Consider the following 24,554-nt stretch of genomic DNA (forward strand, 5'->3'; position numbering starts at 1 on the left):
ACGATGATGATGCAACCTGTTTTTATTGTCCCAGCTGACTTTTGTCAACACACCTCAAAAGCCAAACGTTTTATAAAACGAGGGATACTATTGGTCAAAGTTGGGTCAAAGGTCAATATTCATCTGATCCTGTCACGTGTTGAAGATCCCGCCAATTTTTGGAACCTTCATACATCTCTGCTTTTATTATCGTCACGCCGTCCCCATTTGTGACATTGCATCGTAAACTATATATGCAAGGTAAGACTTTAAATGTTGGTTCAGAATTTACACATCAAACACTAGGATGGAAGAGGCTGGTGTTTGAATGAAATGGTCGACTTCGGTCTGTCAGTGTCACCTTCACGAGAGTTCGGTACTTCCGCCTTTGAGTTGACACAGTCGGTGATCGGGGCCATGGCCAGGGGATGGGATGGGAGTGTGTGGGGGAGTGGTCAAACCCTGGTTCGCCAGTAGAGTATTATATATACCAGGCGGCAGTCCTATTTCAAAGACTCGGAAGACTCAGGGCTATATATAATAACACCTTGGACTGGATGGAGGGATGTACATTGTAGCATCACGCACTTTATACCCACAGCTGGCACAGGGACACACAGAGTATGTAATATCATATGTAAGATATGGATGCAATGACCCTTGGTCAATTAATTTCTTTATTTCAGGCCATCAAGATGACTGCCCCATAAGAGTACAAAGAAAAAGAAAGACAGAATAACGTTGTAACATAGCAACTATCTTGTACTGTACATGACACTATAATTTCTTCAAAGGTTTGAAAGAAAGTATACATCAGAGTCAATGCAGATATGAATTAAAGTATTGTTACTTTCTAGAATACGTCTGTTAAATGTATACATCAGCTTTTTGGTGGAGTGATGTAAAATTATTTCTGGATACACAGATATTACTAATGCTGACTGCACCTCTTAGGTCAAAGACATTGTGAGACACACTAGCCCCATTTACAAGTAGGTCGTCCTACCTGAGGCCGTCTTAAGTCCTACCTGAGGTAGGATAGATTTATGTCTACACGTAGGAAGGTTACAGCGTAGATGTCACGTGTTCCCTCCTGACTCTGTCCTGACAGTACATAGGATGAAGTCAGGAGGGTTTCAGGAAAACCTCTCAAAGGTGTCCTACATGTAAGTCAGGACAGTTTCAGGACGTGTTTGTGTCTACACAGGGTTCAAACTATCCTGAATCCTACCTCAGGTAGGATTTTTAGTGCCATGTAGATGGGGCTCAAGTATATAGGCTTGATAAATTCAAGTACACATTTAATATTACCTTGACTTTTGTTTAATTCAGTGTTTGAGTGAAAATGGATTCAAAGCGGAAGCTGACTTCAAGTCAGGGCAGTGGGAGTGGTAAGAAATCTAAACTCGATGCCAATGAAGACCCTTCGTCCTTTGAAGAAGAACTTGCGTATCTTGAACAGATAGAGGCTGAGATGAGCCAGGATGGGGGTCAAAGTTCACAGTCATCTTCACAGAATTCCTCACAATCTTTGCATAAAGCAATGAATGGTAAGATACCATTGTGATGTTACTGCTTTCAGGACACCTGTAGAACAGTGTCCACTCATTGAAGGTCATGTACATAGAACAGTGTCCACTCATTGAACTTGAAGTTGAAGGTCATGTAGAATAGCCTCTCAAAGCAGAAACCAATGAACCCCAACTGTCAATTTCATTATTACATTGCATTGTGAATTTTTTTTGAAAGATAAACTAAGAGGTTAATTGTGTATGTTATACAAGTTTCACGTTAAAAAATATGAACACATCCAATAGTAATTAGTACTATTAGTAGTTATTACTCTGTAGCCTTCTAAAGGGTCTGTATTATTATTATTATTCAAAATCACAACTTATAATCATATCTAATATGATCATCACATTACATTACAGGTCGACATGGGAAAGATGTAGATTTCAGTAAATGGATTAGACCAGCGCCACCACAGGTGAAACCAGACAAAGATGCAATCATTTTCCAACAAATTGATGTAGAACATTACCAAGGTAACTGAAATCAGAGAGAGAGAGAGAGAGAGAGAGAGAGAGAGATAGAGAGAGAGAGAGAGAGAGAGAGAGAGAGAGAGAGAGAGAGAGAGAGAGAGAGAGAGAGAGGGGGGGGGGGAGTGAGGGAGGGAGAGGGAGAGAGGGGAGAGGGAGAGGGACGAACGAACGGACGGATGGATGGACAGACAGAGAAAGACAGATAGAGACAGAGTGACAGCGAGACAACAGGGGAGAGACAGACAGGCAAACTTTGCTGCAACGTGTAATTGCAAAGTACATTTTGTCTTGTCGTCCTTAGGTCAGCCTTTGAAAGGAATGCCAGGTTCTACTGTTGGTCCAGTACCAATTGTCCGTATGTTTGGAATAACAAAGCAAGGAAACAGTCTATTGTGTCATATCCATGGATTTGCTCCATATTTCTATGTTCCTGCTCCTGCTAACTTTCAAAAAGAACATTGTGAAAAGTTTCGTGATTTGTTGAATCAATCTGTTATAGCAGACATGAGATCTAATAAAGACAACATACAACAAGCTGTTCTTGCTATTGACATGTGTATCAAGGAAAGTAAGTACCATATACTCACATCAGAATATCAGTGTTCATTCTAAGATTCCATACATTGGGGGCATTTGGGCCCCTTGCATGCAAAATTAGGGGGCATTAGATTTTATTTTGGGCCCACTATAAAAACTATAGAAATTACACACAAACTTTATTAAATATATATAATCACACTATACCAGCATTCATTGGTCAGGGTGCTGACTTTATTAATTATGAAAAGCAACATGTTTTAAAAACATCATACAGGTAGTCCGCATAGGTCAAAACATTTACTGTTAAGGGTGTGCTTGTGTACACAATCAGTGTTTTTTCATAATCTGAAATCTTGCTTATGATCTCAGTATGTCATTTACATTGTATGTTTAGTGTTCATCACTACATTATGAGTAGCATGGTTTTGTATGAAATACTCTGCAAACAATATAGAGAGGTTACAGTGAAAAAAGAAGTAATTGCACATACAGTGTGCGAAATAAACCACAATTACTATAGTAATTAACTTGGAAAATTGGCTTTTTTTTTCTAACAGATATGTATGGTTTCCATGGTAACAAGAAGATACCATTCCTGAAAATCACAGTAGCATTACCAAAACTTGTAGCTCCTAGTAAGAGAATATTAGAAACAGGATTGCAATGTCCACCGTATCCAGAGAGAGGATACCAATCCTATGAAAGTAACATAGACTTTGAAATCAGGCAAGTTGATTTTTCTGCCTCATATTCATTTTATGTTGCATGATTTATCTGTGGTATTTTAAATATTTATGGTTTCATAGATATCAGTCTCTATTAGACTTATTAAATAAGTGGGTATGAGATTATTAGCTCTTTGGTGGAACCCCCCCCCCCCCCCCCCAAGTTACATGAATATATTATATATTTGATACACAAATGGTATTTGAAACAAGTTATCACCAGGTTCAGATTGCTATATACAAATGGTTTCTGACCAGTGTGCCCTATGATAGCCAAATTTTGTTGTTGTGAGTCAAAATGATAAAAAGTGGCATTTCTTGTGAGTCACCACATAGTAAGAGATTGGAGAAACCAAATTTTGGGAACACAAGTTGGCATCAGGTTCAGATTGCTATATATATTTATACATATGTAATGGACAAATGATGCCTAAAATGGCAGCGTCAGTTCTGCAAGTTTGCTGGACCAACGGCAAAACTTCTATCAAACTAGGGAGTCAGGTTTAGAGTACATAGTATGTTCAACATTTGTGTAGGAGACTTTGAGTGTGCCAGCGTAGCTTGTTAAACATGTCAGTTGGGGTTTCTGACTGCAAATTAGACCAAATGTAAATGATCAAACTCTGTTTAGATAAAATTATCACCATTATTTTTACGATACAGGTACATGGTTGATGCTAATGTTGTTGGTTGTAATTGGATAGAATTACCAGCTGGATCATATCAACTCCGTAACCGTGGCAACGCTCCTACTCCTGTGTCTACTTGTCAGATTGAGTTGGACATTGCATGGGATCATGTGATCAGTCACCCAGCAGAGGGTGAATGGCAGAATGTGGCACCGTTCAGGATTCTTAGCTTTGATATTGAATGTGCTGGTAGAAAAGGTATGTCTGTTTGTTTGTTTATAGGAAAGGTATGTCTGTTTGTTTGTTTATAGGAAAGGTATGTCTGTTTGTTTGTTTATAGGAAAGGTATGTCTGTTTGTTTGTTTGTTTGTTTATAGGAAAGGTATGTCTGTTTGTTTGTTTATAGGAAAGGTATGTCTGTTTGTTTGTTTGTTTATAGGAAAGGTATGTCTGTTTGTTTGTTTGTTTGTTTATAGGAAAGGTATGTCTGTTTGTTTGTTTATAGGAAAGGTATGTCTGTTTGTTTGTTTGTTTGTTTATAGGAAAGGTATGTCTGTTTGTTTGTTTGTTTATAGGAAAGGTATGTCTGTTTGTTTGTTTATAGGAAAGGTATGTCTGTTTGTTTGTTTGTTTGTTTATAGGAAAGGTATGTCTGTTTGTTTGTTTGTTTATAGGAAAGGTATGTCTGTTTGTTTGTTTGTTTGTTTATAGGAAAGGTATGTCTGTTTGTTTGTTTGTTTATAGGAAAGGTATGTCTGTTTGTTTGTTTGTTTATAGGAAAGGTATGTCTGTTTGTTTGTTTGTTTATAGGAAAGGTATGTCTGTCTGTTTGTTTATAGGAAAGGTATGTCTGTTTGTTTGTTTGTTTATAGGAAAGGTATGTCTGTTTGTTTGTTTGTTTATAGGAAAGGTATGTCTGTCTGTTTGCTTATAGGAAAGGTATGTCTGTCTGTTTGTTTATAGGAAAGGTATGTCTGTCTGTTTGTTTATAGGAAAGGTATGTCTGTTTGTTTGTTTATAGGAAAGGTATGTCTGTCTGTTTGTTTATAGGAAAGGTATGTCTGTTTGTCTGATTGTTTATAGGAAAGGTATGTCTGTTTGTCTGTCAGTATGTTTATTAAGAATGTTCCAAATAGAGAGACAAAGATAATGGTACTAATAATTTAAGATTGACTTTGGTTTTTTGGTTGTTTGTTCAGGAATCTTTTCAGCACCAGAAAAAACAAACAGAAACATAGATGACTAAGTTTGTGATCATGTGTTTTGTTTGTCTGTTTGTTTGTTTGTTTGTTTGTTTGTTTAGGCATATTTTCAGAGCCTGAGAAAGACTCAATGATACAGATACACGTAGCTAACATTGTAATCATGTGTCTGTTTGTTTGTTTGTTTGTTTGTTTAGGCATATTTTCAGAGCCTGAGAATGACCCAATGATACAGATACACATAGCTAACATTGTAATCATGTGTCTGTTTGTTTGTTTTGTTTGTTTGTTTGTTTGTTTAGGTATATTTCCAGAGCCAGAGAAAGACCCTGTAATACAGATTGCTAACATGGTAATCAAGCAGGGTGAGAAAGATCCATTTGTTCGTAATGTATTTACTCTCAAGTCATGTGCACCAGTGGTTGGATGTCAAGTTTTTTCCTATGACAAAGAGGCTGATCTCCTAAAGGTAAAAAGAGAATTTGACACTATAAAACTTTGTGAATGTTCTTGGTTGTCTTTTCTATTTTAACCATCGTGTTTAGTTAGGCAATACTGTATTTTAGTTAGTTAGGCAAGATAACTAAAGTAAAACATAGCAATAATGATAATAATCAATCAGTCAATCATTAATCAATCAAATTTCTATTGCGCCGACATTTCCAGAGCAATGTTCTGTTCAGTAGTGCTGAATGGCTAAAGCACACAGTATGTGTTGGTGAACAAATAATCTTTATTACAATACTGTATAACATAACTGAGAAAGAAATAGTTTACATTTTGAGGGGCTTAAATTAAAAGAAAATAAATAGATCATAGAAAACATACATATGTACTTGTTATATGCACTTAGTCATTATTGAGGTTGGATTGACTTTGCTGGTAAAACCATAGTGCTTAGTTTAGCAATGTTTATGAACGTAGGTGCATATGATGTTTACATTATGGTAATTCTGCCAATATTAACTGGTAAAGTTAGGTGCATATGATGTTTACATTATGGTAATTCTGCCAATATTTACTGGTAAGTTAGGTAATGTTTTAATAACGTAACATTTATTAACTGAGGAAATACATCAATTTGTAACTTAGGCCTAATACTATTAATCCATAACTGAGTGACTTTTGAGATGTTAATGTTACTTCTTTATTTTTTAACTTCAGGCGTGGTGTGAGTTCCTACAAAAAGTTGATCCTGACATCATTACTGGGTACAACATTCAAAATTTTGATTTACCATATTTACTGAATAGAGCCGCAGCTCTGAAGATCCCAAGTTTTCCGTACCTCGGCAGAATTCCTAATATTAGAACCACTATGAAAGATACCAAGTTCCAATCTAAGCAAATGGGTGCTAGAGAAATGAAAGTTATCAACACTGAGGGCAGGATACAGTTTGATTTGTTATTGGTAAGTAGCAAATCGGTGCGAGATATAAACTTGCTAATCTGGAGCCATCGATAAAATAAACCTGTAACAATGTAACAAGGTTGTGTACAATACTGATTGATTCATATTTATCATGATCATATAATGACATTTCCCATGATGCAACATTCAGGATATTCAAGATGGCTGCTCTGCAAGTTTCCTATTGCTATCCTTTCATTTTCAATTTTTTGTTGAATTACACAGATTCTGTTCCGGGACTACAAGTTGAGATCTTACACACTCAATGCTGTCAGTTTTCATTTCTTACAAGAACAGAAAGAAGACGTTCAGCATTCTATAATCACAGATCTCCAGGTATGTTTATTATCTGTGTTGAAAATTGTACAATTTATAATTTAGAACTAACCACAGGACTTTGTATCCATTCTGTGATTATGAGAAAAAAAAGTTTTGTGAATTACAAATGTACAGATAACTGAAAAAAAAACCTGAAATAAATAAAACAAACATAACAAACAAAAGTGGTCAAAACAAGCCTATCACTTGAAATGTAGCATAGAAGTACACTCGTAAAAGAGTAGAACATTACACCATGTGGATGATGTGTATCGACAGGTGACTGGCTCACTACTACTGTCAGGATAGAATATTACACCATGTCACCATGTGTATCAACAGGTGACTGGCGTACTAGTACTGGAAGAGGTTCTAGACGAAGCTTTCATAAATGTATTCATGTTTGCAGTTGTGTGAAATTAGTTTAAAAAGTAATTTTCAGAATTTATTACATATGTTGTTTCTTCGTTTTGTTTTCAACATTTGTAGAATGGTAATGATCAGACAAGAAGACGTCTTGCAGTGTATTGTCTTAAAGACGCTATGTTGCCGCTAAGACTTCTAGAGAAACTAATGTGTATAATCAATTACATGGAGATGGCTAGAGTTACTGGTGTACCATTGAGTTATTTACTCACTAGAGGACAACAAATTAAAGTAGTTTCACAGTTACTACGGAAAGTATGTGAAATGTCATTTTTACTGACTTACATGGAGTTGTAATTAATGTATTTATATTGTCCAATACTTGACTACAAACAGTAGCTTCCTTAAAAGTTAGTCTCAGTTACCCAGTTTCTCACCACTGGGGGCTCCTCTATGAGGCCACTAGTCTTGGTTACCCAGACTTTCACTACTGGGGGTTCTACTATGAAGCCACTAGTGTCAGTTACCCAGACTTCCACCACTGGGGCTCCTCTATGAGGCCACTAGTCTTGGTTACCCAGACTTTCACTACTGGGGGTTCTACTATGAAGCCACTAGTGTCAGTTACCCAGACTTCCACCACTGGGGGTTCTACTATGAAGCCACTAGTCTTGGTTACCCAGACTTTCACTCCTGGGGGCTCTACTATGAAGCCACTAGTGTCAGTTACCCAGACTTCCACCACTGGGGGGTGCTACTATGAGGCCACTAGTCTTGGTTACCCAGTTACTCACCACTGGGGGGGCTCTACTATGAGGCTACTAGTCTTGGTTACCCAGACCCTCACCACTGGGGCTCCTCTATGAGACTACTCCGATGAGAGTCTGGGGGAAACATAATCCAAAGTCGTGTCAATACAGTTTTAATCCTAATCTAATCTTCTAATCCTTAATTCCAGGCCAAGGAACAAGATCTCGTGATGCCAACTTACAAAGGTGAAGTAGGAGAAGACTACACTGGAGCCACTGTCATTGAACCAGTCAAGGGTTACTACGACATTCCCATAGCAACGCTAGATTTCTCATCTCTGTATCCTTCCATCATGATGGCACATAATTTATGTTACACCACATTACTATCCCAAGATATGAGAAACAAGTAAGTAATCTGGTATCCATGGTTACTAGGGATGATAGTGACATTCTCATAGCAACGCTTAGATTTCATTACTTTATCCAGCTATCCATCATTGTGTTAAATCCTAGACACGACTTCTACTGTTAAAATCTTTTATTTCTATGTTTCAACCGGCTCCACACAGACTTCAGGAAAAGGAGGACAACAATGAAACTAGTCACTGGAAAACATAGTATGCTATGGGGAAAAAATAGAAAAGTAAAATCAAATCTGTCAATCATGACTTTGTTTATATTTTTATAGTTGTGTACCCATATCGCATACTACTTCCATTAATTAGTCTAAAAACCCTCACAATCCATTTGCCACATATTCAAATATGTAAACCATATATAGACTCTTACCATACTTGGCTATCGTTATCTGGTAGAACTTTCATCGTGCAAAATTTCATACTAAAACATGTTTCTTTTTGTAAATTAGAGCAAATTAACCAATAATTTTATCTAAAATTACCTATTTTTTGTACCATTGTTCCCTATTACATAACATAGCAGCCTCAACATAGCAATGTATTTCCAGACAATTGATCAATAATTGACTATTGAAAGTACTGTAAAACAGTAACGGTACATCCAATTTAAAAAATTTAAAAAATGTTATGATTCAAAAGTTGAATTCTTTAAAACTGAAATAATAAAAAAGCATATTTGATCATTTCAAATTTCAACTGGCCTTCCTACCATATATAGACTCTTACCATACTTAGCTATCGTTAGAGGGCGCACTGCTTTCCATACTTGGCTATCACAGCACATACACTCTATTAAACATACATCACATTATCAATTCTCTTCTTCCAGAGTTTCCACGGATGAGTACGTCAAGACTCCATCTGGAAATTATTTTGTCAAACAAACAACCAGGAAAGGACTACTTCCTGAAATTTTACATGATTTATTGAGTGCAAGAAAAAAGTGAGTATTATTCTATAAATATGTATTTCTTATATCAGTGAAGCAATATTAATACATTCCAAAAAGTGCAATGTTACAATTAATTGATGGACTTGTGAATAGATTACCCCTTCATTTACTGATTGTATGGAAAGATTTTCAATTCTTTGTGGATATTTTTTCTCTTGCCAGGGCTAAGGCTGACTTGAAGAAAGAAACAGATCCGTTCCGTAAGAAAGTGTTAGATGGTCGACAGTTAGCTCTTAAGATTAGTGCTAATTCTGTGTATGGATTCACTGGAGCACAAGTTGGCAAACTGCCGTGTCTTGAGATATCACAGGTTAGATTCTCTGTTCTGATTGGCAGTCTTGTATAAGTTGGCTAACATTCTCTTTTCTGACTGGCTGTCTTGTATAAGTTGGCAAACTGCCATGTCTAGAAATATGACACATGTTAGTTCTCTGTTCTGATTGGATGTCTTGTATTCTGATTTTATCTACCAGTGTGGTCATTAAATACATTAATCCATTTTGACTTACACAACTTATATTTTATCTACCAGAGTGTGACAGCATTTGGTCGTCAAATGATAGAAAGATCTAAACAGCTGGTCGAAGATAAATTCACGGTTGCTAATGGTTACAAACATGATGCAAAGGTAAGTGTCCATTACCAAAGAGTAATACCCTTCAGTGTTTCCCTGACAATTTCTAGCCGTAAAAAATGTTGAGCGCCCTCAACAGTTTAATTCTGAAAAACCATGATGTAGTAATTTCCAGAAGATTTGACTATTCCTCCTGTTGGCAGTTTAATAGTCTTTGCTCAACGACAGAGAAAATCAGAATGGTAATATAACAGGCAAAGACAGATTTCAACGTGAGAGATCTCTTGATTTACTGTTATATCTAGGTTGTAATAATTGCAGTAGAATGGTAATATAACAAGCAAAGACAGATTTCATTGTGACAGATCTCGATTTACTGTTACACTTTATAGGTTGTAATAATTGCAATAGTGATGACTTCTATATTTGTCTGAGGTGAACCACATGAAAAGTGTTAAGCTGTACATTCATCAAAAGATGTTTGTTGGTGTAAACAGTACTCAGTAAATAGATATGATATGAAATGTACAGCTGCATGAAAATCTGAATCAGTTCATCGTCAATTTTCTCATCCATACTCAATCTGATTAAAATCAGATGTATTGTACACTTCACAATTTCTTTTTGGCTGTTACATTTACTGTCGTTTGGTTTTTTGTGAGTGCTTGTTACATACATCTGACACAACACCATAGGAATTCCCATACTAAATCTAAGTGCCGAGTGAATTCACTCAATGAATAAGAACAAGTTATAAAACATACAGGTACAGTACTTGAGTGTGCTATGTTCAAAATGAGCACAGAGCACAGACGATGATGTCATCGTTATTGTTTGGTTGTTCTCTTTCTTTCAATTATGAAAGTTGAGTGTGTATATATTGTAAGACAGATTCTGTTTGGCTAGTACATGTTGGCACAGAAGAGCCAATTTTGAATCAATTCAGATATCTATGTAGAGACATCCTGGGCTTACAGTAGATGCCTTTCTTTTAATTATGTCAACTCTACATTTACAGGTTATCTATGGTGACACGGACTCTGTCATGGTAAAGTTTGGTGTCGATACTGTGGCTGCAAGTATGGAATTAGGCAGGGAAGCAGCAGAGTACATTACAAAACACTTTATCAACCCAATAAAACTAGAATTTGAAAAGGTATGATTTCTCTTCTTTTTTAGTACTTCACTGTCCACACACACACACACACACACACACACACACACACACACACACACATAATCCCCACTCAAATACAAAGACAACTACTTGCAAAAAAAAATATATCCATATAGATACATGCAGGCCCATTTATCAAACACACAGTGACTGACTGACTGATTCACTCACTCACTCCCTCATAACAAATGCATTCTGCTTCTCATAACTTCCTGTGTAAAGAGTTCTTGTATCAAATAAGGCATATCTAGTGACAAACTAATTTCAGTAACTCAATCTTTGACTGTAAAGTGATGTATATTTGATTTGATTGTAGGTGTACTTTCCATATCTACTGATCAGTAAGAAGCGTTATGCAGGGTTATACTTCACCAAGGCTGAAGAACATGACAAGATGGACTGCAAAGGTATAGAGACTGTTAGAAGAGATAATAGCCGTCTAGTGGCCAATCTGATAAATACGTGTTTACAGAAGATTTTGATAAACAGGTGAGGAGTTTTAAAATATTCCATCCGTAATGTCTGCTAACCAAACATGATGACGCTTACTTACCAAAACTTTCTACAAATAGTATGCAATGTATGGTTAGGCCAGATCTTCAAAAATGGTGTGGTTGTAGTAAGTTTTGTATCTAGAGATACTATTCAAATTTGCACAATAATTTTGCCATGTAACACAACATTTGGATTGGGCTTGTTTTGTTTGTAATTTTTATCTAGCAATGTCATAAAAATAATATTGTTTGTAATTTTTGTCTGACTGTACAGAGATCCTACCGGTGCCGTGGAACATGCCAAGCAGACTATCTCTGATTTGTTGTGTAATAGAGTTGATATTTCACAATTAGTTATCACCAAAGAATTGACCAAGACAGGCCAAGATTACACGGCTAAACAAGCCCACGTAGAGTTGGCTGCCAGGTAGGTGTACAAACCAGTCATGTCCAAAGGGACAATGGAATGGAACACGATGTCACACAAGCTCAAGAAAGAAACTCGCTCCTTTAGGACAAAAACCCCTCCCCCCCCCTAAACAAACATTCACAAGTGTGACACCACACATTTATATATGATGTAAACCATGATGAAAATTGTAGCAGTCACACCACCACCATCGATGCAGTACAAACACATAGAAAACACATTAAAGTGCTACTGGAAATCCAACACTGTATATCACATCAGAAGTAAATTTTAATCTATATCTCAGTAGTAAATACAGAACATGTTATCAATGAAAGCATGAAGTAAGAAACTTTCCTATGAGGAAACTGCATAGATTTCCATAGTTTTGGTGGAGGACTTCTTAACAAAAGTCTGTTTTTTCAGGGAAACTATGAGTAAAACAGTGTGTTGACAATAATCCATTTACTGCCACTCTATCTATGCATAGTTAACATCTAACCTTACAATGTTGATTTCACATTCAGAATGCGTAAACGAGATGCAGGAAGTGCACCAAATTTGGGTGACAGAGTACCTTATGTTATCATTGCTGGAGCCAAGGGTGCTGCTGCATATGAGAAATCTGAGGTAATATTGCAGTCAAGGTTGTCATAAAATGTGATATGGTTTGAGTTGTCATAAAATGTGATATAGTCAAAGTTGTCATAAAATGTGATATGGTAATGTGATATGTCAACGTTGTGGTGATGTGATATGGTCTGCATTGTCATAAAATGTACTGTGGTCAACATCATAAAATATAATATTTTCGACATGAAAGGTGAGTATAGCGTGGTTGACTTGTAATCTGTACATTGCTGGTAGTGGAGTAATGATGGTTGAATCAATAGTTAGAGTGGCTGGCATGCAATCTGTATATTGCTAGTTGTGGAGTCATGATGGCTGAATGGTAAGAGTGGCTGGCATGCAATCTGTATATTGCTGGTTGTGGAATCATGATGGTTGAATGGTTAGAGTGGCTGACTTGTAATCTGTACATTGCTGGTTGTGTATTCATGATGGTTGAATGGTTAGAGTGGCTGGCATGCAATCTGTATATTGCTGGTTGTGTAGTCATGATGGCTGAATGGTAAGAGTGGCTGGCATGCAATCTGTATATTGCTGGTTGTGGAGTCATGATGGTTGAATAGTTAGAGTGGCTGACTTGTAATCTGTGCATTGCTGGTAGTGTATTCATGATGGTTGAATGGTTAGAGTGGCTGGCTTGTAATCTGTACATTGCTGGTAGTGTATTCATGATGGTTGAATGGTTAGAGTGGCTGGCATGCAATCTGTGCATTGCTGGTAGTGTATTCATGATGGTTGAATGGTTAGAGTGGCTGGCTTGTAATCTGTGCATTGCTGGTAGTGTATTCATGATGGTTGAATGGTTAGAGTGGCTGGCTTGTAATCTGTACATTGCTGGTTGTGGAATCATGATGGTTGAATGGTTAGAGTGGCTGACTTGTAATCTGTATATTGCTGGTTGTGATGTCATGATGGTTGAATGGTTAGAGTGGTTGGCTTGTAATCTGTACATTGATGGTTGTGATGTCATGATGGCTGAATGGTTAGAGTGGCTGGCTTGTAATCTGTACATTGCTGGTTGTGATGTCATGATGGCTGAATGGTTAGAGTGGTTGGCTTGTAATCTGTACATTGATGGTTGTGGAATCATGATGGCTGAATGGTTAGAGTGGCTGGCTTGTAATCTGTACATTGCTGGTTGTGGAATCATGATGGCTGAATGGTTAGAGTGGTTGGCTTGTAATCTGTACATTGCTGGTTGTGATGTCATGATGGCTGAATGGTTAGAGTGGTTGGCTTGTAATCTGTACATTGCTGGTTGTGGAATCATGATGGCTGAATGGTTAGAGTGGCTGGCTTGTAATCTGTACATTGCTGGTTGTGGAATCATGATGGCTGAATGGTTAGAGTGGTTGGCTTGTAATCTGTACATTGCTGGTAGTGTATTCATGATGGTTGAATGGTTAGAGTGGTTGACTTGTAATCTCTACATTACTGGTAGAGTCATGATGGTTGAATGGTTAGATCGAGGGCTGTATCTTATGTTAACATTTATTAGTTTTATGTGCCTCAAGAATGTCTACTGCCAGAAGTGTATATTATGTTAATATTTATTTGATATTTTCAGGATCCAATCTATGTGTTAGAAAACAACATACCAATAGACACCAAGTACTATCTAGATAACCAACTCAGTAAACCACTAATGCGTATATTTGAACCAATACTTGGAGAGAATAAAGCTGAGTCCATACTTCTCAGTAAGTGTATATTCTATTATTATGTACGTACCAGAGATTATTTGCACTGGTAGACATGTATACTAGTGGTATTTTCACTGCAGTGCAATACTGAAAACATTATTACATACCTGTATGCAAGTGATATCCAAATGAGGATGTGGTCGTTTAGTCTGTGTGAAAGTGTGTGATTACATAGTGTCATTTTTACGGAAATTTGTTGTTTTGGATAAATATATGTAATAATAACAGAACCCTGTGCCATGTGAGTGCCAGTATGGATACTCAGGGGTATTTGCACTTATGCTTGCAGCGTTTTTGCTGCACTTTTACTAGCTATGCTTTTGAAAGTACTGCCACAGAGAACACTGCAAGCACTCACGCATATACCCCAAGTATGCCTCACTGGTACTCATGTGTCATAGGGTTCTGTCATATTAAAGTATATATAATGTATATAGTATGTGTTCTCCTCTGACTTTTGTGTGATTTTTTTTACAGAGGGAGACCACACTCTAGTAAAGACAGTAGTAGTATCTAAATTAGGTAAACTGGCTGCATTTACCAAGAAACGTAGTACATGTATCGGATGTAAGGCTTTACTAGATAAAGACGGCATTGCAGTTTGTAAACATTGTAAACCAATAGAATCAGGACTCTACCAGAAAGAGGTAAAAATGTCATTTATTACATATTTACCAGTCATTAATTGGTTATATCTACATTCATCACATTCTGTATATAACAGTGATAGCCAGCTGCAGGAAATATAGTCAACAACTTTTGGTTTTCTATATTTTTATTGGATAAAATGAAATATACAGATGAAGGGAACGATGACTGTAAAACATGCCATACAATGAATCTAATATTGACCAGTGACTGAAATATTGACCAGTGACTGAAATATTGACCAGTGACTGAAATATTGACCAGTGACTGAAATATTGACCATTTACATAGTAAATATTAAATAATGACAATCCATATTAAATGATGTGAATGTACAGTAATATTTATATCAAATTATGAAATTATGTCAATGTATCATAATATTTATACCAAATTATGAAATCATGTCAATGTAACATAATATTTATATCAAATTATGAAATTATGTCAATGTATCATAATATTTATACCAAATTATGAAATTATGTCAATGTATAATAATAGTTATATCAAATTATGATTTCTTATTTTTATTTGATAGATTTGTCAATTGAATGCATTTGAAGAGAAATTTTCCAGACTTTGGACACAGTGTCAGCGTTGTCAGGGTAGTTTACATGAAGATGTACTTTGTACAAGGTAATTATTGCTATATAGATGCAATCCAATGATGGACTTTTTCTATAGCTCTGATAGTCAACAGTTTTTCTCATCCATATCAGACATATGTCTTGAACAAATATATAATCAGTGTTGATTGAATACTTGGTAAGGTACTCTATCACAAGACTAGTACATTAATATGCCTGTCTATGCTTCTGAAGTCTTTACTGCTAGCTGTAACATTTTTTGTTGTTATTTTTTCAGTCGAGATTGTCCAATTTTCTACATGAGGAAGAAATGCCAGAAAGACTTAGAAGATCAAGGCAAGATAGTAAAACGCTTTGGAACTCCTGATTGGTAGATTTCAAGTTAATGTCATAGTTACCTAGCAACACAACATTAATGTAAATTACTTTGGAAGTCCTGATTGGTTGACTTTCTAATTAGACTGTCATTGTTACCTAGCAACACAACATTAATTTAATTTACTTTGGAAGTCCTGATTGGTTGACTTTCTAATTAGACTGTCATTGTTACCTAGCAACACAACATTAATTTAATTTACTTTGGAAGTCCTGATTGGTAGGCTTCAATTACCTAGCAACACAGAATGATAGATACAAATGGAATAGAGCACCAAGTGAGTGTCAATACAACCTACCTATTTTTGTTCTGTTTTTGTATTTTTTTTCTATTACTTTGAGTAGAAACCAATGCCATCCTCACCTGACATAGTTACACAGAAATCTTCTCATTTTGACTAGTAAATGTTTTACAAGAGATTTCCATCCATCATATATTTATTTGGCTATTTTTGTAGTTACACTTTTCTATCTGACAAAATTTTCACCAAAATATAATCACACAGGTGCAGTAGACTAGCTTCTTTATTTCCATTATAAATAAGTACAGGGTCACTTTGTTATTAAAATGGTTGCATTCTCCTTGAAAGTAATCAAATGATTAAATTGATCCTGATAAAAAGTATGAAATGATAAGCCTACATGTAATATATGGGTAATGTAATGTAATGTATGGAGGGCCTCAATGGAAAGAAGCCGACCCTTCAATACTTTGCATTGTTTGTAACGCTTACTAAGTTTTACCCTGGATAAAGATATTTTATTCTAAGTATATGGGTTACTTTCTGTAGGAATAAGTCAATTATCAGTCTAGTTGTCATACTTTCTGCAAAATATTTCAAGAATATGACATAACTTTAATAAGTTTATGTTTATGTATTCCACTGCCAAACTTTTTAGAGAATGAACGTGGTCACTTGGTCATTTACTGCATGTAAATATTTGAGAATTGATATTGAGAATTTCATGACATGTACATGTATATCCACGATAACACACTAGAGATTCTATCAATGGTCAGCTCTTTGTTTGAATAAAATTCATTTAACATTACCGTGTGTAATTTGTAATTCTTGTGGTTTACTAAGACAGATTTAAAGATCATTGTACCTGTCTAAGAACATTTTACAGATAATAATTATAATTATTACATATTTACCAGAGATTACTTGCACTGCTGCACATACATACTAGTGGTATTTGCTCTGCAGTGCAATACCAAAAACATTATTACATACCTCTGCAAAACTGCACTGCATACAAATGACGACGCAACTGTTCACTCTACACAAAAGCATGTGATCAGTTTAACGGAAATGTTTTTGTTTTGGATAAAGATATGTAATGACAGAACAACAGGAGTATTTTCATGAGAGCTTGGTGCACATGAACTAGCTATGCTCTTGAAATTACTGCCACAGAGAACACTGCAAGTACTCGCGCTGATACCCCAAGTATGTCACACTTGCACTCGCATGTCAAGGGGTTCTGTCATACAACTTTTTTAGTACAATTTTAAAATTATTATTATTATTATTATTTTAATTTCTTAGAAAACGCACTACACATACGTCACAGTGCGATGTACAGAAACTCTAAAAAGAATATGCAAAATACACATTGCAAGTGGTAGGGTAAAGAACACACAGTCCTGAGGTGAAATAAATGTACAGCAAAGCAAAAAACGAATCACTGATAATACATATTAAAAAGATAGGTTTTCAAACCGCGTTTAAAAGACTCAACATTCCTTGCAGTACGAATCTCTACAGGTAACTTATTCCACAGTGATGGTATGAATGATGAATGGTTACTTCCCTGAAGTAGGAATTTAAAAAAAAATTGGCCTTGATGATTGCACTTTCGATCTGTCTTGGTCGATGAACCTCAGCAGAATAACAAATTCCATAGTTAAAACTGACCACTAGGTGGCGGTATTACTAGTATCAGCCAACTGTATATGTTATACAGTGTTACTGTTAATGCAGGAGGAAACCAGAGTACCCCTGGGAAACCTGCAATAATCAGTAGAGTCAAACTGAACAACAATCTTCTTACTCTAAGTATGGCAAATGTAATCAAACCAAGATGAGAGGTTTGAACCTTGACTACATAAGAAAAGAGACTAGTGGAGTAAACCACTTGAACACACCTTCTTAAAACTACTAACAGCATTAGTAAGAGACTGAAGTGGTCTAACCTCTAAGACACAGCCTGTAAAATAAGCTGTCCCAATAGTATTGGTCATCATGTTTACAATTTCCTAAGTCATACGTTATTCACATTTACATGTAGCATGAATAAAAGAAATAATATGTGAAATTTTGCCATTACCAGGAGTCTAAACTATTCCAATATATTTCAATGTTTTATAAAAAAAAAAAAAAAAAAGTTCCCCATTAAGAGTTCCAAACAATGGTATCATTAAAGTTGCCATGTACCAGCTGTATTATTATCAGCTGATTGTAGTCATGGCAACACTGTAGACAAACTGTCAATGATTCTATGGAAGTACGGCCATTAACCTTTTATTGAATCTATTGTATAAAATCAATAATATATATAATCAGACCAGTAGCCTGAGTGTCAAGTACCCATATTACGTAGATGACACAATCTAAAAATAGAACAGTGAGTAATGCTTTACATATTTCGGTACACACCTTTGTCACCACATCTGTCTGTTTGAATTTAAAACCAAGATGTCTGTCTGTTTGCAGGTGTGCATTTCCTACAATGACGTCTGTCTGTTTGCATTCAATTATACAAAGATATGTCTGCATTTTAACAAGATTTAACCATGGTATATAAGACCCAATCGTTTTTAGCCTGATCGATCAGGCTAAAAAATGTAAACATCTACTACGAAGGTCAATTCAAGCTAAATAACGATGGTAAGATAGCAATGCACGATTAGCCGACATCTACATTTAATTAATCAGATTGTATAAGACCCAACTTTGCTCTAGACAGGCATTTAACAGCTCAATCTTACCAACACATGATATCAATAAATGTGTTTTATCATTAGAAGTTAGACCTTTGGTGTGTTGTTATCTACAGGTGAATACTAGAGGCTCTACCACTAGGGAGGATATGATAGAATTTTGCAATTTTGTGCTTACAAGAAATTTATGCAAGCTAAATTGAAATATATATTAAGTAAAAATTTAGACAATGTCAATTTATTTAAAGATGGCTGTCATATGGTTCATTCTTATAAAAACATCTCTTGCTAAAGATGACCTAATACCATGTATGCTGATACCAGCTGATTGTAACCATGGTAACAAAGTAGCTGCATAGCTAGAATGGTAGATGAGTTAATTGGTGTTTATGATTCCAACTGATTGTAGTCATGGTAACAAAATATGGTAGATGACAGTTATTTGAATTTTTTGGTTCCACAAATGATAAGTACATACCATTCCTAATTTTGTTAGCATTTATGAACTCAAAATAGATAAGAACATTTCAGATCCTGGTACCTGCTTGTTTGTATAGAGTACCTGTAGTAGCAGGACTTTGAAATATGCTGTGCATAAGACATGCTGAAACCTGTGTGTTAACTTTTATCTCACATTGAACATTCTCTAAGACAGGGGTTGACCGATGTGTGAGGGCAGCCCATCATGACATACCTTACAGACTAAAAGAGATGCTGAAACCTGTGTGTTAATATTATCTTAGATTCTAGCATTCCCTAAGACCAGGGATGTATAAACGTGTATACGTCCCTGCTAAGACACACTGAATTATGTGAGAATCTCGAACTGATTAACAGACAGTGTGAATAAATGCTACACTTGACTAAGCATGTCTTGTTAATAGTTCAACATAAATCTACATCTTTAGTTGTATACCTCATAACTATTTTTGTTTAGTACAATGAGTACTACTAGAGACTGGCACCGTGGCAGTATAACCTATTTATTACTTCATTGTTGGCGCCAAACCCTTTCTGTTGCCTTTTGATTGATTACAGTTAGGCCAATGCTGTACATGTATAGTAACAAACATGTCTGACGGTGTAAAATATAAGTTTTAACATTAAATTTTTATTTTTAAAATGGCCATATGGATGAGGACTGGGTATTTATTTTGGATTTTTAATTTATAAAATCATGGTTTCCAACTTGAAAAACCAACATGACACAACATATGCCAAATCCTTGTTTGTAACTCAATAAATTGCAAAAGCATAATAAATGTGTAAAATCTTTGTTATTGTACGTACAATGACAAATATTTTTACGCATTTTTTGGCTTTTTGCAATTTGTATTAAGTGACAAACACAGACTTTAATAGTCAATGTTGTTTCACTTTGATTTTTCAAGTAAGAAGCCATGATAAAATTGGGTTATAAATTAAAAATCCAAGATAAATACCCAATCCCAATCCATATGGCCACTTTGAATCAGTTCACATTCAAAACCATAAATTCCACTTTTGCATATAGTATAAGATATTAACATCATATATGCCGGTGCTCCAAAATAAAAATTAAAAAAAATTTTGCTGTTACTTTGCTCCGAGTTAGAAAACAAGATGGTGGACCAAAATGACATGAGAATTAAAAGTTTTCATATGGCAATATTTTAGGTATATTGTAACTACTTTAATTTTCATACAAAGTACATGTAGTTCCATTCTTTGCCCCCCTCCTTTTCAATTCGACTTAGATAATACAAACGTATCATAATTTAGTTTTATTATTCAGGTTTGTTTTAATTATGTACCGTGACCCATTATGGCAGAAATGTGCATTTCTTCTATCCTTTAAAGCTAATATGCTAATTCAAGAAGTATTTTCCATTTTCATTAATATTTTTCAGTAGTATGTATATCATGTCATGAAACGATGTGACTTTAATATGAACTAAATTGAATAATTGTATATATTGTTGTATTTGTTAAATATCATCTCTGTAGTTCTTTGTGTGTTTTACCTTTATACAAAGTGTTGATGAATTATGGCGTCTACACCCAGCGGTGAAAGGTCAAAAAAGTTATTCACAAGTAAAGGTAGGAATGACCTTAGATTGACCTTTCAGTGAAGTGTTTGGAATGGTCGGTATGTGTGGCACCAGTCCAACAGGATTTAAGGTGTTTACTGGTATCGATAACTTGGCAAGATATTTTTTCTTTGGCCTTGCTTCTGTTCATAAGAGTAAGAGTTTTAGCACAAATTAACTATACTGCTATTGTCATGGTGAATTTTTGTGTGTGAGTACATGCACATGTGTGTGTGTGTGTGTGTGTGTGTGTGTGGGTGGGTGGGTGGGTGTGTGTGTGTGTGTGTGTGTTGGTGTGTGTGGGGTGGGGGGGGGTGTGCGTTCACGTGTGTGTGTGTAGGCATGTGCATGTGTGTAGGTGTTTGTGTAGGTGTATGTGTGCATGTGTGACGTGTGTGTATGTGTGTGTGTAGGCGTGTGCATGTGTGTAGGTGTTTGTGTAGATGTGTGTGTGTGTGTGTGTGTGTGTGTGTGTGTGTAAATGACTTGTTCACTCAGAATACTCAGAGTACATTTCCTATATAAACATGGATATATATATTGATCTGGACCTCTTCCATGAAATACAATGTTATATCAATTATCTCCATGTCTGCCAGGTTAATAAACAACTCATTTTAATATAATGCACTTTTATGAAATTGTTTCAGTCTGTATTTTTTGTATGGAGTCTTTACTGAAACAGTATTTCTAAGAACTAGTACCTTTAATATAAGTTTAACAGTGACCTAGAGGGTGATGTTATGTAATGAAGCTTACACACTGTAAACCATGTTGGCATGAACAGGGACATATTGCACTGCATATATTACCCCAGTAATTGAGGTTTTCATTCTGATTGGCTACAATATTGCATATATTACTCTACTAATTGAGGCTTTGATTCTGATTGGCTACAATATTGCATATATTACTCTACTAATTGAGGCTTTGTTTTGAGCTACTGTTGTTCAGTGATCAACTATTGAATGGATGTAATTACTTAGTTTCAGTACAGCAGTGCTTTGAAAGCTAGTTCCATGAACTCACAATGGGACTTTGTTTAGGGACAGACTTCCAATGTTTACACTATGTTGATCATAGGGTGATTTGATTTGCACAGCAGTGGAACTGCTATCACCCACTTATTTAACACATCACATTGAGCAACATATAGATTCAGTTTGTGTCTGTCTTAGCAAACTGCAACCTTAATTACCAGAGTTGTACTTCCAGTAATTATCAAGACTAGCACAGGATATGTCGATACCATACTGTGATACAAACCATAAAACTGCTTCGAAATCTTGGAAGTTTGTTATCTGGTTTTAATTATTCAATTGTACAAAGTAATAGTTTAATGTTTGTCAGTTTGTCAATTGGTACTATCAATGAAGTTTTGAGGAAAAAGACTTTCAGTTTTTTAGACAGACTGTATTTATCGTGTAATCCTATCGTTTCAATTATTGTGTCAAATATAATTTTGTCTCAGCATGAGTTGTGGAATGTTTGGTGTAAGAGGATATTTTACCTTCCTCTATTGTATAATTGATTTTGTTTTCCTACTTTTATTTAATTCTGTATATGGATATTTTTTGTCTGAAATTAACTTAAATAAATAAAATAAATAACCAGATTACAAACATACTTTTAATTATTTCAATATTAGAAAACATTAATTGGCAAGCATATATACTATATTTCATAAAAACACTCACATTCAGTCAGGTTTTGTGTAAAATCAAGAATCTCTTCATGTAATGCAAACAACACTACTTTTGTTGCAAGAATGAACAAAATGTGTCAACTCTAAGTTTATGTTTATATACATTTAATTAAGTGCAACTGTCTGTGATGAAAATGTTTCCACGGAAACAGATTGTTCAATCACAAAATGACAATTAAACAAGTGGTATATATTTACATTACTTTAACAATGGATGCAATGTCATAATTCAAATGCAAACTCCACTCATTAAACTAAAAACATTTCCTTCATGAGAATACTTTTTTTATGGGTGCAGTTTTATATTTGACTGGTAGAGTTTTACAATAAACATACTAAATACAATATAAAATCTCTTGTAATCCCAATGTTTACTTTCAAAAAACTTCATCCTCATCATAGGTTTCTGACTTGCCCCATTTTATTTTGTCTCCATAGCATGATTTGAAATAAATACTAGTAGATTCAATCCTATGCAGCAATGAAACCCTGTTTCTGCAATAATATCTTGGTTCACTCCAAAAGTTTAACACAGTCAATGTCATTGAACTGGTTGATGCTCATGATTAAAAGTCAATGCAGCGTCCTTTCCTTTCCCAATCTCCATATCTTGTTGGTTCTGGTCCCCTTGGTCCACCTATTTCACCTGTGTGTGGATTAACATCATTTGGCCATCGTTCCAATGGTTCTTTCTCTGCATTTGGATGTGTTCCCACTGGCCATTTTCTGTCACAGTTAGCATCATCATCATGTTTTCCCACTGGTGTGACTGGTTTCTTTAGTGGTGTTTTACCACTGTATAGTCTCACTTGTACTGGTAGAGTTCTTGCCAAAAGTGGGCAATACCCTGAAATGATACATAAAATTATCATCCTGTAACATTAAAAGTATTTTTATATTACAAAGAGGACAGGTAACAGACTAGTCTGGAAGCTATCTGTTGGTTTTTGAATCTGAAGATCCCTTACCACATGTGGTCAAATGAACATATTAGAACAACGTTCTGTTTTTACCATCTACAGCAGTATGCTACCAGTACACGATGATGTCATTGCGTCCTCTATGGCATGTGATAGTTCTCTTTCAAAATTATTACCTAGTTAGGAAAGAATTGCATGAAGATTCCATGACCTTGGTAGAAACAGTGAAGGATATCATTTTGTCTGTGACAAGAAACATTAAGAGTAAATCCACTACTGTGACTACGAGGGTATAAAACTAGACCTCAGGCTCTATGTTATTGCATATTACAAAATGTTCCTTACATCATCCATGACATTACAAAACAGCTAGCAGTCACTGACTTGTGTAACCTTGAGCTTGACAGAGGAAACAGCTCTCGGTTCCAGGATACGACACACTACTACACAAAAATTACCTAGTCGTGGTTTATTATTGATGGTGACATTGAGTTCAATATAATAATACCTCAAAATACTTACCAATTGTGCGAGAATACGCTATGCTCTTCGAGAGTACGTATGCCACTGTGGACGACATGTTTTCCTGCGTTATCTAATAAAGACCCTCAAGTTAGTATTAGTTATAAATTCCGACAATCTAACTATGCCTAGAGGGTCTTAAATTGGGGAAATTGACTCAGACGATCCCACCGAAATCAGAGAATATTAGAAGAAAAGTTATGCTGAATAGATAATATTGAACTTGAATAAATACGAAGAAAAAGTGTTCATTGGAAAATATGCTAGCGAGAGGAAAGTAGAGTAAATTGTTTTTGAAGAGTTGAAATAATTTCCCAGAGTGCACCAGTTGGCGGGGATATTCAAGATGGTACAAAGATGGCGACCTGTGCAGACGTGTTTTTAGGTACGTTCTTCTATTTCAACTCTGTTTACCCAACTCTCCTACCTTCCAGCCTTGTTTTTAGTGCACATA

The 24,554-nt window shown here is 35.6% G+C and overlaps 2 protein-coding genes across 2 annotated transcripts; one reads left to right on the top strand and one right to left on the bottom strand.

Annotated features, from left to right (window-relative positions):
* The first annotated feature begins 136 nt into the window (after positions 1–136).
* On the top strand, positions 137–16,933 carry LOC144448363 (DNA polymerase delta catalytic subunit-like). Its single transcript, XM_078138584.1, has 22 exons — positions 137–240; positions 1,312–1,529; positions 1,914–2,027; positions 2,326–2,592; positions 3,122–3,290; positions 3,953–4,176; positions 5,423–5,589; positions 6,285–6,530; positions 6,756–6,866; positions 7,338–7,529; positions 8,173–8,372; positions 9,215–9,328; positions 9,500–9,647; positions 9,870–9,965; positions 10,930–11,067; positions 11,405–11,577; positions 11,857–12,009; positions 12,519–12,621; positions 14,189–14,321; positions 14,802–14,971; positions 15,514–15,611; positions 15,840–16,933. The coding sequence occupies exons 2-22, from the start codon at positions 1,325–1,327 to the stop codon at positions 15,934–15,936; spliced, it is 3,318 nt and encodes a 1,105-aa protein (XP_077994710.1). The 5' UTR covers positions 137–240; positions 1,312–1,324; the 3' UTR covers positions 15,937–16,933.
* Positions 16,934–22,568: 5,635 nt separating this feature from the next.
* LOC144448496 (succinate dehydrogenase assembly factor 4, mitochondrial-like) lies at positions 22,569–24,191 on the bottom strand. The gene is made up of 2 exons (XM_078138757.1): positions 24,101–24,191; positions 22,569–23,505 (listed from the first exon to the last, which is right to left on the bottom strand). Exons 1-2 carry the CDS (start codon positions 24,156–24,158, stop codon positions 23,225–23,227), a joined length of 339 nt encoding a protein of 112 aa, XP_077994883.1. The 5' UTR covers positions 24,159–24,191; the 3' UTR covers positions 22,569–23,224.
* Between the last annotated feature and the right edge of the window lie 363 nt (positions 24,192–24,554).

Source organism: Glandiceps talaboti, chromosome 17 (assembly GCF_964340395.1).
Source record: "Glandiceps talaboti chromosome 17, keGlaTala1.1, whole genome shotgun sequence".
In the NCBI taxonomy this organism is placed as follows: Eukaryota; Metazoa; Hemichordata; class Enteropneusta; family Spengelidae; genus Glandiceps; species Glandiceps talaboti.